The 19195-nt window shown below is 43.5% G+C and overlaps 1 protein-coding gene and 1 long non-coding RNA gene across 5 annotated transcripts in view; one reads left to right on the top strand and one right to left on the bottom strand.

Moving 5' to 3' along the window:
* The window catches only part of ZFYVE26 (zinc finger FYVE-type containing 26), an 84682-nt gene that overhangs the window by 28664 nt on the left and 36823 nt on the right, over positions 1-19195 (top strand). For both annotated transcript variants that reach the window (XR_003969592.1, XM_030319372.2), the window contains exons 17-29: positions 385-504; positions 611-775; positions 1335-1553; positions 2197-2299; positions 3159-3904; positions 5198-5394; positions 6424-6528; positions 10395-10517; positions 10917-11093; positions 12548-12794; positions 13566-13661; positions 15839-16002; positions 17293-17429. Coding sequence is in view for 1 of the 2 variants with exons in the window: in XM_030319372.2 (XP_030175232.1) it covers positions 385-504; positions 611-775; positions 1335-1553; positions 2197-2299; positions 3159-3904; positions 5198-5394; positions 6424-6528; positions 10395-10517; positions 10917-11093; positions 12548-12794; positions 13566-13661; positions 15839-16002; positions 17293-17429 (2599 nt within the window). In the remaining variant the exon portion in view is untranslated. The remainder of the gene's footprint in view (positions 1-384; positions 505-610; positions 776-1334; positions 1554-2196; positions 2300-3158; positions 3905-5197; positions 5395-6423; positions 6529-10394; positions 10518-10916; positions 11094-12547; positions 12795-13565; positions 13662-15838; positions 16003-17292; positions 17430-19195) is intronic.
* Positions 9828-17649, bottom strand: LOC115516597. Of its 3 annotated transcripts, none has more exons than XR_003969593.1 (4): positions 17521-17649; positions 17235-17417; positions 16760-16839; positions 9828-10777 (listed from the first exon to the last, which is right to left on the bottom strand). It is a non-coding gene; the product is annotated as an uncharacterized LOC115516597 (long non-coding RNA). The 3 variants fall into 3 exon arrangements; XR_003969595.1 differs by having other exon boundaries at positions 17235-17350; XR_003969594.1 differs by lacking the exon at positions 17521-17649 and having other exon boundaries at positions 17252-17336.

Genomic DNA, 19195 nt, shown 5'->3' with positions numbered 1-19195 from the left:
AAGTTGTTTATAGTCTAGTCAGGGTGTCAAGATGCCCCTTTAGGCAAAGAGAGAAGACAGGTGTGATCCCAGCTCAAGTTCTCAGCTGAGGACTGTACCAAGGCAAATCCACACAAGTGTTTGGCTTGGGACAGCAGTTTCATAGAGTGCCAGAGACCGTGTGCCCGCTGCTGTTTGCAGCTGAGGCATCAGGCTGGAGGTAGCCCTGGAACCTCAGACATTGAATAAACCAGGTAAGCTGGCTGTCACCAAAATGGCACAGCATATATTTCCTCTTTAATGTTGGGGAAGACAAAACTGTACAGGTAAGTACAAGACTGAGTTATCAGTCTCTGAAAGTGCCTTATTTTTTCTGCATTCCCTCTTCCTTCAATCCATTTCCAGGTCGGCGGCTAGACCAGGTACTCCTCAATGCTGATGGCATTCGAGGTTTTCCTGTTGTTCTTCAGCAAATCAGTAAGATTCTCAATTATCCACTTATATCAGCCGGACAGACTAAATCGGGTGAGCTGCTTTTCTCCCTTTTTTTTGTTTGTTTGTTTTGTTTTCTCCTAAACTTGGAGCATTAGGTCAGCATCAGCATTCACTTTTTCTCATTTGCTTTCCACAGAGAGTGTAGAAGAAAAAGGAGGGGGCCCACCGCGGTGCAGCATAGCTGAGCTGCTTCAGATGTGTTGGCCCAGCCTAACCGAGGACTGTGTCGCCGGCCACACCACCCTGTCCCAGCAGCTGGAACAAGTCCTCCAGGCGCTGAGAGAGGCTCTACAGCTGCCAGGTACGGCCCGACTGCACAGCAGCAGATGAGGGCTGAGCTGGGGAGAGGGGATAGCCAAGAGTGAAGGAACACTTTGGGGCAGAGGCTTAGGACTCTGGAACTGGGCTCATGAAGCCCCTTCTTAGCCAGGGCATGTCTCACAGCTAATTCCACCTGTTTTCCCAGCCCCTCAAGTGAAGGGATGCTTAATGCTCCCTTAGCTGATACATTTTTCTCATTCTTTTTTTTTTTTTTTTGACTTAAACATTTTTCTCATTCTTAATGAGAAATACACCCAGAAGGTACTCAGTAAATATTTATCAACCTTCCCTAAAGGATTGCTGTGCTCTTCATCAAGCCATTCCACCCCAGAGACACTGGGGTGAAAACAGGACTATCCACCCTGATTTCTGCAAACTCAAAGCTCTTACTGGCTGAGAATCACTCGTAAGGACAACCAATTTAGGACTTTATAGCTGCCTTGTAAGCATAGCACCCGAGCTATAGGATGCCCCATTGACCCAGAGCTGGAAGCAGAGACTAAGGCCTCCATCCCTTCTCTTGCCATAACTCCTCCCAGAGCCCAGGAGTACTCCACTCTCCTCACTGGTGGAGCAGGCGGCCCAGAAAGCTCCAGAGGCAGAGGCCCACCCTGTGCACATCCAGACTCAGCTCCTCCAGAAGAATTTGGGCAGACAGACCCCAGCAGGCAGCAGACAGACTGACTACCTAGGCACCTTCTTCAGTTACTGCAGCACCATGGCCGCGGTTCTCCTTCGGAGTTTGAGTTCTGAGCCCGGTAAGTAGCAAGAAAGAGGAAAGGGAGTTGTGACTGGCCTGCAAGTGTTTAAGGTAGGGAAGAGGAAAGGTGCTCAATTAAGAGGTTCTGGGTACAGCAGTAGCCAAGAACGCTAGATTTATAGGGTCCCCTCTTATTCATCACTGTGTTTTATTCATCCCTGCTTGCTCACTGTTGGGTACAGCTGTACAGCACATGGGAGTACCGAATAAATTTTGACTGCATTAATGGCAAAAACACCTCTCTCAGACCATTGTGGATTTGAGGACCCAGAGACGAATCATGTCTATGATCTGAGGGCCAGGTTCTTGCTTGAGTCCACAGAGAGAGTACTGCGTGCACTTTAGTCTTATTGAAGAGAGCAGGATGGGCTGTTTGGGGCCAAACCTACCCACTAAAGTTTGTCTGTGGTTGGAAGTCTTTAGAGCAGTGGTAAGGTGTCAACTTGTGGTCAGCGTCATGTTGAGAATACCCTTTAGGTAGAAAATATCAAGTATTTTCTGACTATAGTCAGAAAGTATTACTGACTATATCAGTATAGTCTTCATTTTGATACTGCACTTCTTTATTAATTCTGGGAAACAGGGCTCTGAGCTATTGCAGTCATTGGTGAAAACCAAGGTCACTTTGTTTCTCTTTGCAGATCACATGGAAGTCAAGGTAGGAAATCCATTTGTTCTCCTGCAACAGAGCTCTTCCCAACTTGTGTCACACCTCCTGCTTGAGCGACAAGTTCCCCCAGACAGGTAGGAACTACTCTGTGGGAGTTAAGCATGGATGGGCCTTCCTAATGGTTTCATTAAGGAGTGCTCAGTGGGGTGGTGCTTGAATTCAGTACAGAAAGTAGGGATTTCTTCCAGATTTTTCTCTTAATTTGCACTTACTCTTACACAGCTACATTAAAGTTCAATTTCAGTTGTTTCTCTCTCACCACCTCTTGCAACATTTATGTTGCAAGCATAAAATTAAGGGGTGAATCTTCATTCATGAATAGGCAAAAATCCAAAAATTTGATAGCTCATGAGTTGACTACACCATAGGAAAACAAGCATTCTTATGGATTGCTGGTGGGATATAAATTGGTACAGCCCCTGTGGGAAGACATTTGTCTATATTTATTACAAAAAACAAATTTATATATCCTTTGATCTAGCAATCACATTGGGGAATTTATCCTGTGGCTTTACTGACATGTGAAAAATGGTGTTTATCCAAAGTCATTTTATTACAGCCTTATATGTAGTAGCAACAGATCAGAAAAATCCACTGTCCACTAATAAAAGACTGGTTAAATTATGGTTCCACCTATAATGGAATATTGTATAGCTGTAAATAGGAATGAGGTGGTCTCTCTGTAGGGGGATATGGACAGTTCTCCCAGATATGTAATCAAACGAAAAAGCAAGGGCAGAGCAGTGGCTCTAATAGGCTACCTTTGGTCTGGGGTGGGGGGGGGGGGGGTGGGGGGCAGGGGGGAGAGGGAGAGAGTAAGAATAACAAAGAGCCTACATTTACATTAGATTGTATAAGCATAAAAAAATTCTGAACTTGGGTGATACACCTGTGCACTCAGGTCTTACATGCCCTCTGCCTCTTTCCGTCCAGGCTGGCAGTCCTTCTGGCCCGAGAGGGGCTCAACCTGAGTGTGCCGAAGGTCATTGTTAACTGCTGCTGTGAGCATCTTGCCCTTTGCTCTTCCCAGCAAAGTCAGCAAACATCATCCCTTGTGACCCAGCTGGGCGTCATGGTCCAGCTGCACACCTCCCACTGCCTGGATGACCTCCCACTTTCTACACTGAGCTCCCCGAAGCCAACTGGGAATCCCACATTGGAGAGAAAGCCCCGCTCCTCCCCAAGGGATTCATCACTCCCAGCCCTTACCTCTTCTGCCTTGGCCTTCCTTAAGTCCCGCTCAAAGCTGCTGGCCACAGTGGCCTGTCTAGGAGCTTCCCAGGGGTCAAAGCTCACCAAGCCCAGCTTGTCATGGAAGGAGCTTCGTGGCCGCAGGGAAGTGCCTCTGAGCGCAGAGCAGGTAGCCCAGGAGTGTGAACGCCTCCTGGAACAGTTCCCTATGCTTAAGGCCTCCCTCATGGCTGCCTGGGAGCCCCTACGACGGTCCACTGAGCAGGGGCAGAGCCTGGCAGTGAGTCTCTGTGGTCGGGCCAGTCTGTCTACCGTCCTCCTGGGCCTGCACTCTCCCAGTGCTCTAGACGTGCTTACTGAGGCCTTCAAGGAAGCCCTGGTGGCCAGAGATTGGCCCCAAGCCCTTCAGCTCACAGAAGTGTACGGGCGAGATGTGGATGACTTGAGCAACATAAAGGATGCGGTCCTGAGCTGTGCCGCAGCATGTGGTGAGCAGAAAGCTATGCCTCCCCTTCCCTGGTGGTAATAACATTGAGCATTCAGTGAGTGTATCATTGCATTGGATCTTCATAGTAACTCTAAAGAAAGGTGCCACTGTATCTCATGATACCAAGAGGAGACTGAGGCTCAGAAGGTAGAAAACTTGCCCAGGATAGGAGCAGAGCTTACCTTTAGAATGGGCATCTACCTTTCCATCTACCTTTAGAATGGGCACTCATAACCAACTTTCTCAACACTGCATATCACAATCCCTGGAAAATTCTATAAATTACATATTTCTGAGCACAACCCCCAGAAGCCCAGGATGGGATTCAAACAAATGTTTACTTTAAAACAGGGATCAGCAAACTTTTTCTGTAAAGGGCTTTGTAGGCCATACAGTCTTGGTTGCAGCGACTGGACTCTGCCATTATAGCATGAAAGCAGCCATACGTGATACGTAAACAAATTACCATAAGTACATTCTACTAAAATTTTATTCATAAAAACAGAATGTGGGGCGCCTGGTTGGCTTAGTCAGTGGTACATGTATAAAAGCTCCCAAAGAACTTTTAAGGGCTTTGAGAGCAATGACCTAGAACACTCCACTGGGGGAGCAAGGGTTAGGCATGCTGTAGGGAATGGCTTCTCAATCCAGGGCTTGACTGCCCTGCAGAAAGGAGAAAATCCTTCCTAGAGAAGGTGGAGAAATCCCCTGATGGGCTGTGCAGTCTTAATTGCTTAGAAATTAATTGTTTTCAGATCTGTGAAATGGGTGTGGGAAAGATCTACTAAGTAATAATGATAGAGGGTATGGAGGGAGTGAAACTAGTTTACCTGAAATAACTTTCAAGCAGTTATATATTTGAATTTCACAGAGTGGAAATTGCAGGGAAAACCAGAGGTTCCACCTACAAGCCGAGTCTGCAATGGTGCTATCTGTGCAGCCTGCCAAAATATGGAGATGTCTCTGTATTTCAAAATACGTCCGCTCTTCTATCTTTTATTCCTTCCTCCTTCCTCTCTTCCTTTTTCTTCCTTTCTCCTTCTCTCTCTCTCTGTTCAGAAAATCTCATGACTGTGATTAAGTTAGCATAAAGAGAAACAAGGGTATATGGCATTTCTGCTTGTTACATAATGGTTCCAAGTATAAACATTAATTAAGGTCAGATGGGTCTTAAGGATCCTCCAAGCTCCTGTTTTATGAAATTGAGCAAAGCCCTTTTCTTAAGAAGTAAACTGGATTCTTGAGCTCTTCCAGTGCCAGACTTACTATCTTTGGGTATCTTTTCATCCTATAGACAAAGACGGTTGGCAGTTCCTGTTTCCTGTGAAGGACGCATCTCTGAGAAGTCGGCTAACCCTACAGTTTATGGACAGGTGGCCCCTGGAGTGGTGCCTGGAGATCCTGGCATACTGCATCTCAGACACAACTGTCAAAGATGGACTGAAGTGTGAGCTACAGAGAAAGCTAGCAGAGCTGCGGGTGTATCAGAAGGTATGGGTCCCAGCATCAAGAGGAAAGAAATAGGCTTCCCACTATATTACCAGCTCCATCCTATTTTCATGTGATGGTGGATTTTAAGAAACAGACGATCTGGGCCTGGCTTTTGTTCTGTATCTGTTTTTAGATCTGGCTTCTGTTTTTAGATAAACAATGAGGAGACCGTGTATCTATTTCCTTTTATAATTTTAAATATGAATGCATCAAACAAGGATAATAATAACAGTCCACAAAGCCTCTTTCACATGTGTATTTGAGTTTTGTGCATGTTTTATGTCTGTTATGTCTTCTTTGTTGTTGTTCAAGCGTTTTTATAGAGCTTAATCTCAATTATATCTTTTTTAAAGATTGTTTTAAATTTCAGCTAAATTTCAACAGCCATTTTGAAAGGCTGCATGAAAGTGACAGTTTCCAAATGAACGATTATTTGCAGATGAGTGTTATATTCAAGATCAAGAGGCCCAAGGAGACAGATTTAGGTGATATGGCTACATAGCAAGTATAAAATCTATGCTGATTTTTCCATGTGTACTTGGAACCAGAGTCCAGAGCCCCATCAGAGAAAGTGAAAATGGCAGGTGAAAGAGATTTTCTTTCCACTCTTCCTCAGCACTTCTCATGCAGAGCTTAAATGCTGCATGAAAGACGATCTCACGGAACATTCAAGCTGGGAGAATATCTTGGGTAGAGTTTTGAGATGGAGGAGCATGGGACAAATGACCCCAGAAGGCTGCACAAGTTGTGAAACACAGAAGCCTCTGATTGCCCTGTTAAGTGAAAGGCTCCAATCCTGACCTCCCTGCCCAGCCTTTGCTCCCTGAGTATGCTTCTCAGATACATTCACTCACTTTTCCAAACAGTCTTTGCCTCATTTGCTTTAATTTCTCCTCTCTCCTGGAAAGTTTTGACAGCCTGACTTTGGGACACAAACTTAGGGGTGGCCCATCCCTGGAAACTCCAGTGACTTGTTTGTGGAAGGGGAAGCTGCAGTGTGGTTTGAGAGTTCTTTCTATTTCCCCTTAGATTCTAGGTTTGCAAGCTACCGTGGTATGGTGTGACTGGCAGACCCTGAGGAACTGTTGCCTTGAGGACCCATCAACTGTCATGAACATGATTCTAGAAGCAAAGGTACTATTTTCCTGAGTGGTAGTTCCCTTTCTCCTCTTCTCACAGTTGAAACTCCTTACCTGGTTGTGTAGACCCCTTTCCATGTATCAATGTCCACATTTTCTTTTTTTTTTTTTTCCCCATTTTTTTTTTTTTTAGATTTATTAAGTAATTATATATTTTTTTATTTTTTATATTGGTAATCTACATCCAAGTTAGTTAACATATAATGCAATAATGATATACCCATTTAGCCCATCCCCCTCCCACAACCCCTCCAGTAGCCCTCTGTCTGTTCTCCATACTTGACAGTCTCTTATGTTTTATCCCCCTCCCTGTTTTTATATTATTTTTGCTTCCTTTCCCTTGTGTTCATCTGTTCCCTGTCTTAAAGTCCTCATATGAGTGAAATCATATGTTATTTGTCTTTCTCTGACTGACTAATTTCGCTTAGCATAAAACCCTCTAGTTCCATCCATGTAGTCGCAAATGGCAAGACTTCATTCTCTTTTGATTGTCGAGTAATACTCCATTGTACCCCATCTTCTTTATCCATTCATCCATCGATGGACATTTGGGCTCTTTCCATACTTTGGCTATTGTTGATAGTGCTGCTATAAACATGGGGGTGCATGTGTCCCTTCAAAACAGCACACCTGTATCCCTTGGATAAATACCTAGTAGTGCACTTGCTGGGTTGTAGGGTAGTTCTATGTTTAATTTTTTGAGGAACCTTCATACTGTTTTCCAGAGTGGCTGCACCAATTTGCAATCCTACCAGCAGTGCAAAAGAGATCCTCTTTCTCTGCATCCTCCCCAACATCTGTTGTTGCCTAAGTTGTTAATGTTAGCCATTCTGACAGGTGTGATGTGGTTATCTTATTGTGGTTTTGATTTGTATTTCCCTGATGATGAGCGATGTTGAGCATTTTTTCATGTGTTGGCTGGCTATCTGGATGTCTTCTTTGGAGAAGTGTCTATTCATGTCTTTTGCCCATTTCTTCACTGGATTATTTGTTTTTTGGGTGTCGAGTTTGATAAGTCCTTTTTTTTTTTTTTAATTTTTTTTTTTCTATGTTTATTTTTGGGACAGAGAAAGACAGAGCATGAACGAGGGAGGGGCAGAGAGAGAGGGAGACACAGAATCGGAAACAGGCTCCAGGCTCTGAGCCATCAGCCCAGAGCCTGACGCGGGGCTCGAACTCCCGGACCGCGAGATCGTGACCTGGCTAAAGTCGGACGCTTAACCGACTGCACCACCCAGGCGCCCCGAGTTTGATAAGTTCTTTATAGATTCTGGATACTAACCCTTTATCTGATATATCGTTTGCAAATATCTTCTCCCATTCCATCGGTTGCCTTTTAGTTTTGCTGATTATTTCCTTCACTGTGCAGAAGCTTCTTATTTTGATAAGGTCCCAGTAGTATTTTTGTTTTTGTTTCCCTTGCCTCTGGAGACGTGTTGAGTAAGAAGTTGCTGCAGGCAAGATCAAAGAGGTTTTTGCCTGCTTTCTCCTCGAGGATTTTGATGGCTTCCTGTCTTACATTTAGGTCTTTTCATCCATTTTGAGTTTATTTTTTTGTATGGTGTAAGAAAGTGGTCCAGGTTCATTTTTGTGCATGTTGCTGTCCAGTTTTCCCATCACCACTTGCTGAAGAGACTGTCTTTATTCCATTGGTTATTCTTTCCTGCTTTGTCAAAGATTAGTTGGCCATACGTTTGTGGGTCCATTTCTGGGTTCTCTATTCCATTGATCTGAGTGTCTGTTTTTGTGCCAGTACTATACTGTCTTGATGATTACAGCTTTTTAATAAGCTTGAAGTCCGGGATTGTGATGCCTCCTGCTTTGGTTTTCTTTTTCAAGATTGCTTTGGCTATTCGCGGTTTTTTCTGGTTCCATACAAATTTTAAGATTGTTTGTTCTAGCTCTGTGAAGAATCCTGGTGTTATTTGGATAGCGATTGCAATGTCCACATTTTCTTGGTAACTACATCACATTCTTTTCTCTTTTTGTGTGTGAAATTTACCAACGTACAGAAAAGTGTAGAGAATAATACAATTGATGCTTTTATACTGTCACCCCACACTGTACACCCTAAGTACAGAATGTAGCGCTAGTGGTGAAATTGCTGAATCGTCAGGCATGAGCATCCTCACCTTTACCGAGATGTTAGAAATTGCTTTTCAGACCAGTTGTCCACTTGCAGTTCCTATTGCTCCACATTCTTACAGCATTCAGTATTGTCCAGCTTTTCCCTTTGTGCCTATAAGATGAGATCTCACTACTGTTGGAATTTACGTTTCCATGGTTACTAATGACCTTGAATATCTTTTCAAATGTTTATTGAACATTTGAGTGCTAAATAGAATTTCTTTTTTTTTTTTTTATTTTTTTTTTCAACGTTTATTTATTTTTGGGACAGAGAGAGACAGAGCATGAACGGGGGAGGGGCAGAGAGAGAGGGAGACACAGAATCGGAAACAGGCTCCAGGCTCTGAGCCATCAGCCCAGAGCCCGACGCGGGGCTCGAACTCACGGACCGCGAGATCGTGACCTGGCTGAAGTCGGACGCTTAACCGACTGCGCCACCCAGGCGCCCCTAGAATTTCATTTTTTAAGGAGCTAAATATACCATAGTTCAAAATGTGAATGTACTCATTCAGATGTTCATTCATTCATTGAGGAAACTTTTATTGCTCATCTGTAAGACAGCTTAGCCCTTGACCTTGTGCAGCTCACATTTGGGGAAGGGTGGTGATGTGAGGCACATCCCTAGATGACTGCGATATATCAAGTGACAGATTGTGGAGGGAGCACAGGCAGGGCACCTAATGGGGCCTGCGAAACCAAGAAACACTCCAAACGAGGTGGCAGAGTTGTGGGGAGGACGTTCCAGATGGCACCACATTAAAATACTTGGACGTTCTCTGAAACTTTAATCCAACGTTCACAAATTCGGAGTGGGGGCTAGCAAATGGGGACACAGATGGAATCCAATGCCCAGCATGTTTGTTTGGCCTATGCAGTATTGGTCTGCCAAATTTTAATTTTTCATACTGTGATCTCTTCCCAACATTTTGAAATATGGAAAAAATTTTTTTTAATTTTTTAATGTTTATTTATTTTTGAGAGACAGAGACAGAGCGCAAGTGGAGAAGGGGCAGAGAGAGGGAGACACAGAATCCGAAGTAGGCTGTAGCTCTGAGCTGTCAGCACAGAGCCCGACATGGGGCTCGAACCCATGAACTGCAAGATCATAATCTGAGCCGAAGTCAGACGCTCAACTGAGCCACCCAGGCGCCCCTTGAAATATGGAAATTTTTTGATTGAAGAAAATTTTTTTTAATTTTTGAAGTCTGGCAACACTGGGCCTTGCATATATGGTAACAGTCAGAGTTGAGTAGACACTGTCTCCTTTGTGTTTTGTTTTGTTCTTTTGTTTATGTATTTTAATTCAAATATAATTAATATATAGTGTTATATTAGTTTCAGCATACAATGTAGTAATTCAGCAATTCCATACGTTACTCGGCACTGTCTCCTTTGGACAGTCTTCTCAGTATTCCCCATTTCCTTACTATCTCCCCAGGGTTGACACCAAATGTCAGTCACTAGATGTCCTCTTTTTCTTTTTTATACTAGATCACAGAAGAAAGTGATATTAATCATCAGCCTACTTCGATCGTTTTCATGACTCCCTTGCCACTGTAGTCCTTTGAGTTTATGAACCCACTTTAATCCAATAATGAACTTCCCATCAACACTTACCAGACTTTCCTGGGGACTCCAGCAGACTCAAGACTGCTGAGAAAAATCTGGCAAAAGCTGGATGTGTGACAAGGCCGGTGATTTAAAGAGATTCAAGCCGTGTGTGTTTCCTTCCAGGAGTATGGACTGTGTGAAGAGTGGGGCTGCCTCTACCCCATTCCAAGAGAGCATTTAATCAGCCTACATCAAAAGCATCTTCTCCACCTTCTAGAAAAAGGAGATCATGAAAAGGCTCTGCAAGTAAGCCTCCATCATTTGCCATTTTTCTTTTGGGATAATACAAAAAGTTTAGTCAATTCAGATGACTTTGTTCATGCTGAATCCCATGCAAAGCATTTGCAGTCTCATTTCTGCCCCTTCATGTCCTTAAGGAGTCCTTTGTGTCCTCAAGATGATTGTAGTCATCTTCAGCAGAAGGTGCGTAGCCTTGCCTTTTATACCAAATGGTCAGCTGAGTCCAGGATTCTGCTAAACTCTGGTCAAAGCCATCATTTGTGAAGCTACAGAGATGGCAGAAAAAAAGAGTACAGAGAAGGGATTAATCCAAAATGAATAAACCTAAATGTTCATTCTCAAAACAGGGCTGGACTGAGTTCTTTATGGTCCTCACCTTTCTCCTCTACGCTTCTCCTACAACAGCTCCTACGAAGAATTCCTGACCCCACCATGTGCCTTGAGGTCACAGAGCAATCCCTTGACCAGCACCCTAGCTTAGCCGCTTCTCACTTCCTGGCCAACTACCTCACCACCCACTTCTTTGGAGAACTGTCTGCTGTCCGACACCGTGAAATCCAGGCGCTATACATAGGATCCAAGGTCAGGAAGAAAATGGGGTGGTGGGAAGCCATCCCTGGGGGAGAGACTGCCGGCCTAGTTCCCACTTCAGAACTTATGCTTTCAATGTCTCTTCTCCCAGGCACCTGCCATTCTTGGTCTGTGCTGTATAAAACCTTTACTGTAACAGCACACCATATCCTAGTTGAGTCCCTTAGGAGTAGTCATTCTCATCTTGCCTTGCCTCCAAAGTGAATTCTGGGTGGTCCTCCTGACTTTTCTTCATGGTTTCCCTGGTGTCTGCTGTATCAGTGCTTCCCAATGCTGACTATATGGTAGAATCACTTGGACTTAGAAAAAAAAAAAAAAAAAACAATCATTGACCTTTACCCCAGATCAATTAAAACTGAATCTCTTGGGACAGGGCTTAGCTATCTTCCAAAGGGATTCTCATGTGAGGATTTCAAACCACTGCTTGATAACCTAGTCTGGGCTAAAGAAAAAAGAGTTAGCTGTCTAGGTAATGAGGCCTTTATGTTTGATGTGTAACCTTAGAGACACTAACAGAAGAAATTATAAACTAGAAAAAGTAATCTAGTGAAGGAGGGTCTGGGGAGAAATGGACCCATCTGACACTGTTCTAATGATTCCAGTTGGCAGTCATATCTACCATGCCGTGAGTATGGACCTCACCCCACAAGTACAAGTGCCGTGAATATGACCACTGCTCACTTGCTAAGAGTTCAACTACATAAAATGTTCCTAAGGAAAATGCACTCTTTTTTTTTTTAATGCACTGTACCTAAATGGGTGAATGAATCCTTGAAAATTGGCAATGAGCAGACCCAGTGAACATATTTCATATCTAGTGATAACAACATCTAGGAGTTTAGAGACATAATTTACCTATAGGACCCTAGAAGTGCTTAACTTAGCCTCCTGTTGCTCATTCTACTAATGCCTCATTCTACTATTATATTGCTCATTCTACTAATGCCTCGAATAGACAGAATGTTGGCTTTAAGGATCAGGCAGAGCTCAACTATGCCTAGAGGTGCCACCTGTGGGCCAAATCCAGTTCTCAGCTGGCTTTTGTAAATCAGGTTTTTATGGAACACAGTCCATACATTCCTTTATGTATGGATTATGGCTGTTGTCACACTATATTGGCAGAGTTGAGTAGTTGCCACAGAGACTTTATGACCCATAAAGCCTAAAATACATACTATCTGACCCCTTACAGAGAAAGTTAGCCAACCCCTCATCTAGGTAAAGGTACTTAAAGTACTTCTTGATTGCCACCTGAAAGATTTAAATAGAGGAGTTCAGCCTTGCTTCCTAAAAGACTGCTAGCCAATTCTAATAGTTGGCCATGTGCCTTTGGTCCCTGATCCCCTGTCCGCCCCCCCACCCCCTGCCCGAAATAAGAACCTTGACTTTCTTCTGAAATGCTAGTGTACTGTTTTCTTTATTGTGTGAATCTATCCTACAAACAGGTTCTACTGACCTTACCTGAGCCACACCGGGCCAACTACTCCCATTTGTCTTCTAACCCCCTCCTCATGCTGGAACAGCTACTCATGAACATGAAAGTGGACTGGGCCACTGTGGCTGTGCAGACTCTGCAGCAGCTGCTAACTGGGCAGGAGATTGGCTTTACCATGGATGAGGTTGACTCACTGCTTTCCAGATATGCAGGAAAAGCCTTGGATTTCCCGTACTCTCTGAGGGAGAAACGATCAGGTAACTGCCAACATACTAATGGGGGCTCCACCTGGAGGAAGACACACCATACTACATCCTTAGTTTTAATTTCTCTTCTTCTGTTGAGTTGATCAAGAGTGAAAGGAATACATGTCAGGAGAGAGAGCTCTTTGTTATATAGGAGAGCTCTTGGCCCTGGAGGAAGTAGCAGGCTAACCAAAATTAAGGGATGATAGATTAGAACTGTGCAGACAATAAAGGTTTGGGAAACAAAACATGCTGGGAGTGGTCTCTGTCTGGCCTCAGTGCAGTGGACTCTAAAGTACCATCATTCTGTATTGATGGTATGCTTTATTCCCAAGGTCACCTCAGATACCACTACTATGCGAGCTGAGCCTCTTCTAGAATGAGTAAAATGGAATGTCAGCTGATGTTCCCAGACAGCTTTTTTTTTCTTACTCACTACCCTCCAGGGCTATCATTTAATTGTCTTCTATTTCCCTCTGGGCATTTTTTTGTAAAAAAAAAATGTATATATATGTATACATAATACATATGTATGTGTATTATATATATATTAAAAAATATATATATATATATATAAAATAAAATTCTAGCAGCTGCTTCCTTATCTCCTTTGCTTTTTGAGGAGTTTAAGAAGCATGAAAGTACCTCTGGCATACTTTTTATACCTAGTAGAATCATGTGATAACATTCAGCAAACAGCAAGGCTTTAAATTAAATGCCTAGCATGGTGAGGAAAGATGCTTATGGTAGAATATATCTTGTCAGCATTTTCCCTCTCTACAGATTCTGTGATTCATCTCCAGGAAGTTGGGCAGGCTTCAGACCTTGAGACCCTGTCTAGATCTCCATCAGCAGAGTTCTCTTCTGCTGCTGCTCCTGGTAAGAACAGGTTCTGAGGGTTACCCATTGGTTAGTTCAATCTTGCCTTATTTCCAATTCTTTTGCTTCTTTTTTCATTTCCAGTTACAACATTCTTTTTTTTTTTTTTTTTTTTAAGTTCATTTATTTATTGGGCGGGGGTGTGGAAAGGCAGAGAGAGAGGAAGAGAGAGAATCCCAAGCTGGCCCTACACTATGAGCACAGAGCCCAATGTGGGGCTCGATCTCACAAACCACGGGATCATGACCTGAGCCAAAATCAAGAGCCTGTTGCTCAACCAACTGAGCCACCCAGGTGCCCCCTTCAGTTACAGCATTCTTATTCATTGTTTTCCTTTGTCCATTCCAGCTATATCCCAGAAAATTTAACAGTTGATTTTTTTTACTTACAGTAGTATTTCTAGAAGATCTCTGCAAACCCTGAATTAGCAAATACTAGACCATTGCTCCTAGGGAAAGTGTATGTATGTGTGTGTGTGTCACTTAGATTATAATCTTAAATTGGAAACCATTCATCCTAGTAGATTTTATTTTCTTTGTTTTACCAAAGAGAAAAAGAGGTCTAGAAGTGTTAGAGTGACTCACCTGAGGCATGCCCACTAATGAGTGCCTAATGAGTGTTTGGGATTCAGACCCTGTCCCACTAGCCCAAGAGCCAGAGATTCTGGCACTACACCACACTGTCCCCTACCATCTCCGTCCTCTGGTCACCTCTGTATGAGAGCTGAAATAAGAAAGCAGAATGTCACCTTGTTCAACCTCAGATGGAAACCGGCATGTCAGGTGACTCACATCATTCTCCACTCTGCCCGTGTCTACAAAGGCACTGCAAATACTGATTTTGAGGTTACAGATAAATTTTGGTGACTGGCAAAATGCACAAATACAGACGTCACTAATGGGGATGATAGACTGTATTTAGTCCTATGCTGCAGTTTGTCATTTATGTCTCCTACACAGGATGCAGTCTCCTTGAAGGCCTCAGCCATGTCTGATGACCCCTTTTCACCATGCCTCCTTTCCCACAGTTTCTGGCCCCTTGCTCAATGGCCTGCCCTCCTCAGAAGAAGTTCAGCAAGTGTTTGTTTTGCCAACGATTAAAGGAGTGGGATTCCAGGGAGAGATTTTTGGGCACTGCCGAGAGTCACTGTATTTTTCAGTTCTCTTTTTCCGTGACCTGCCAACATTGCTCTGCTAGGGACAAGAAGTTTCCTTGAATACCATAGAGCAAAGACTGTGGCATTTCATGGCCATACTTTAAAAATTAGCCATGCTGTACAGTAACCAGCAGACCTGAGGGAAAGGCGCAGACTTACAGTTTTATGAACAGCCTCATGCATCTGCGTATGGCAGCCTGAGCAGCTTTGGTTTACCCTTTTTTTTTAGTTTTTTATTGCGGACATTTTCCAAAACTCTAAAGTAGAATAATGTAATGAAGTCTCACATACCTATGGCCCAACTACAATAATTATCATCTCATGATGGCCACTCTTGTTCCATTATACCCTTGACCCTCTACTGGATTATTTTGAAGCAGATCCTAGATATCATATGATTATGTTTATGAATATATCAGTATATGTCTCTAAAAGGTAAGGATATTTATAAAGCAAAACCATAAGATCATTATCATGCCTAAAAACAAATTAATGATTTCTTGTTATTATCATTTCCCCAGTTGTCTCAATGTTTTTTTTAGAATTGATTTCCCTAGAATTAAGATCTAAATAATGTCCATATATGGTATTTAGCTAAAATACCTCTTAAATCTCTTTTCGTCAATTGGTTTCCCTGCCTCTTTTTTATTTGTGGAGGAAACTAGGTCATTTGTCCTGTAGAGCTTCTCACATGTTAGGTTTTGCTGATTGCCACCCTGCAGTCTGGGTCTCCGTCCCCTGTATTTCCAGTACACTCGTAGGTAGATATAGAAGCTTGATTTCATTTAGGCTTAATATTTTCTGATAAGTGTATTTGATAGGTATTTGTATGCCTGCCATCAGGAGACACTCAATGCCTGGTATCTCTCTATGACACAGTCAGCCACTGATGACCATTGGCTGGATATATAACTTCAGTAGGGGTTTGAAACATGGAGAAATTATAATTTTCTAATTCTTCCTTCCTTTATTAGCTGGACTATTGATCACCTTTTACTCTGACTTTCGTTCTGACTCCCAGGTGTCTCCGCTGTACGTTCCCCCAGTCCAAGGGAGAGGAGCTTCCCAGAGAATCAGCCCCCCCCAGAGTTTGTCCCCCCAGCAACACCCCCTGGCAGGCATCAGTGGGTGCCCGACGAGAGTGCAAGCGTCTGCATGGTCTGCTGCAGGGAGCGCTTCACCATGGTAAGCAGCGTTGGTCTCCAGCTTTACCAGCAGGGGAACTGAAAGGAAACCACCAGTTCGTGAGCCTGGAGTTTATAGTCACCTCCTGTCCCTAAGAGGATATTGGTATTTTTAATTTTTTTAATGTTTTTATTATTTTAATTTTTGAGGGGGGGAAAGAGAGAGAGACAGAGTGCAAGCAGGGGAGGGGCAGAGAGAGAGGGAAACAGAGAATCTGAAGCAGGCTCCAGGCTCAAGCTGTCAGCACAGAGCCCGACCCAGGACTCCAACCCCTGATCGATGAGATTATGACCTGAGCCAAAGTCGGACATGTAACTGACTGAGCCACCCAGGTGCCCCTTGATATTGGTATTTTTAGAAGAACTACCAAATCTAAGACTTTGGGTTTATCTTTGACCCAACCAGAAATATTTTCTATATTCAGACAGGTGGTAGACACCTTCAAGGAGCCTTAAATTTTAAAATCTTTTTTTCTCCATTCTAATGAAAGAATAAACAGAGGCAGAGTGGTATAGCAGGAGGAGTCTTTCTAGCAATCTTCTTTCTAGCTCCCCTTTCACAGTAAGACAGGTGGCTAGTAGTGGTTTTATGTGCTAGCTCTGGAGACAGAGGACATAGGTTCTAATCCCAGCTCTGCCTCTTACTAGCAGTGTGACTTTTTCAGTCTCAGATGCTCACTTGTAAGCTAGGGATGATATATTTGTTGGCCCATGGAACTGTAAGGACTGGGTATGATAACAAATGGTACCACACTTACCACAGTACTGACTGGCTTATTAGCTCAGGGCTGATGAGAACGATGATAATGTGATCTCTCTGTGACTCTTTTCCCCTCATCTGTGAAAGAAGTATATCTATCAGCCTCTTACAGTGGAATAAGACAGTACTAGTAAAAGCATTTTGAAAAAAAAAAGAAAGATACTTTCTCCTCATCATCAGTGTCGTGAAGAAATGTGATATGTGTTGACTGAGAAAGTCCCTTCTTCCCCACTGCGTTTTGCTGTGTCTTCACACATTGCCTCCACAGACAGAACTTGTCAGGAACTATTGCAAAACTAACTGCTCTATTACTTGGTCACCTTTGCCCACCATCTGAGAGATAACGTTTAAATGTGAGCTTCTTAAAGGCAAGGACTAAGTGTTCTTTCTCAGTAGAAGCCTGAGCACCTGGTATTCTAGGTGTGTCACAGGTGGCTAATACCAAAAGTAAATGGGTTGACAGATGTACTCACCGTATCTGCAATCTCACCTTCTCCTCTTGCCTCTTCTCTTCCCAATGACACTCCTCAGTTCAACAGGCGTCATCATTGTCGCCGCTGTGGCCGGCTAGTGTGCAGTGCCTGCTCCACTAAGAAAATGCAGGTGGAAGGCTGCAGAGAGAGCCCTACTCGCGTGTGTGACCAGTGCTATAGTTACTACAACAAAGAGTGAGTGTCCTGCAGTGGGGCCGTTACATCCATTGACCTCTGCACCACCCCCACCCCCATCCCTCCCCCCCCCCCCCCCCCCCGTCCTTACACTCCTTAAAGTCTCATTGTGGAGAGCATCTCAAATCTGGAACAGTTACAGCAAGTTTTAATTTAGCATTCATGCTGAAATGTCATTAACTCTACAGTGAAATGTTTGACTTTGGTCAGAGAAACTTCTAAGAGAGGAAGTAGGGGTGAGAGGAAGCAGAACTCAAGACTCTTACATGATGTTCTTCCTGATATCAGGACACATGGTTCCTGTCTGAGGCCAGTAGCCTCACCAATTTTTCAACCACTCTTGCTTCCGCTGGTTTCAGCTGCACTCAAAGGCACATATTCACACCTGTTGAATGTTTGGGCATCACTTCCATCATTTCTAATCCAGCTAGTCAACCTGGCTTGTTACCCACAACTAGGACAGCCCCCACACCTCCCTACACACAGTTTACCTAATGACAGAAACTGCTTATACCTCTGACAAGACAGATTGAGACTGTTTGCTGGCTTACTGTTGCTCAGTTTTTTTCACTTCTTCTAGCAGCAAAGGACGGTGAAACTAAGACTCCTAGGCCATCTGGGAATATGAGCCAAAGAAACTCCTCAAAAGCAAGTTACTCATGTTTTGCTTACGCACTTAAATTGATTTTATATTCTGCTCAACAGAATTATTGCGTTTAAGATGAACACTTTTTGTCATCATTTACCACGATGATTACTGGTCTCCTAGGAAGGAAGACATACCATGCTTATATTGCCAGTTCTGTGATCCTGACATACCACTTGCCTCCCTCGGAGTAGAGGACAAGACAAATATCCATATACCATATTGCTGAGATTAGAAATGAGCAGTAAATTGATGGGGATTCTCTCACTCAACAATTACTCAGCAATAATCACTGTGTCCTCAAGGAGGCCCCATGTTAGTGGGGAGACCTTAACAAACAGACCACAAGGTCATTGGATGAGTGTAGTGGTAGAGACACACAGCTTAGCCTGATGGTGAGAAGATTTCTTAAAGGTATAGCACCTGATCTGAGCCTCTGAGTATGAGAAATTAGTAGGTAAAGAAGCCAAAATGGCATGCCCAGAAGTGGGAGTGACAACCGCAAAGGTAGCAACAGGAGAATATGTGGATTGTTTGAGGAAGTATAAATAGGCTCGAGCAGTGGCTCCTCGTACAGGTGATAGACTTGACCTCTGACTTGTGGCATCAGGACTTAGTGCTTGGTGATGCTAACTGAAATTGACCAGAGCCAGTGGCAGAGTGGAGAGGACTTTTATGGGTTGAGCACAAGTCGTGGGTGGCAGGAGTTGGTCTCAAGAGATAACCAGGCTAGGTCATAAGGACTGAAACTGCAAATGTGGAATACTTTCACCCTGAAGAGCTATGGAAGAATTTTAAGCACAAGCATAACATGACCAGATTTGCATTTTTGAAAGCTTGCTGTAGCTGCAAAATAGAGAGTAGGTTGACAGAGTCAAGGACACCAACTGGGAAGCCATTGGAAAGGTTCTGGCAATAAATGCTGAGGGCCCTTTCTGAGGCAGGGATGGAGGGAGAGATGGAGACATTTAAAGAGGTATTTAAGAGATGGAAGGGACAGAAAATGATGAGTGAGTGGCTGTGACAGGTGAGGGACAGAAAGGAGTTTGGTTGGTTCCCTGATATATTTTACTTGGATAATGGTGTAAATGTCAATGCTCTATACCAAGTTCAAAACCGA

Source organism: Lynx canadensis, chromosome B3, assembly GCF_007474595.2.
Source record: "Lynx canadensis isolate LIC74 chromosome B3, mLynCan4.pri.v2, whole genome shotgun sequence".
NCBI lineage: Eukaryota > Metazoa > Chordata > Mammalia > Carnivora > Felidae > Lynx > Lynx canadensis.
The sequence above is the reverse complement of the archived record's forward strand: the minus strand, read 5'-3'. Positions and strand labels throughout refer to the sequence as shown.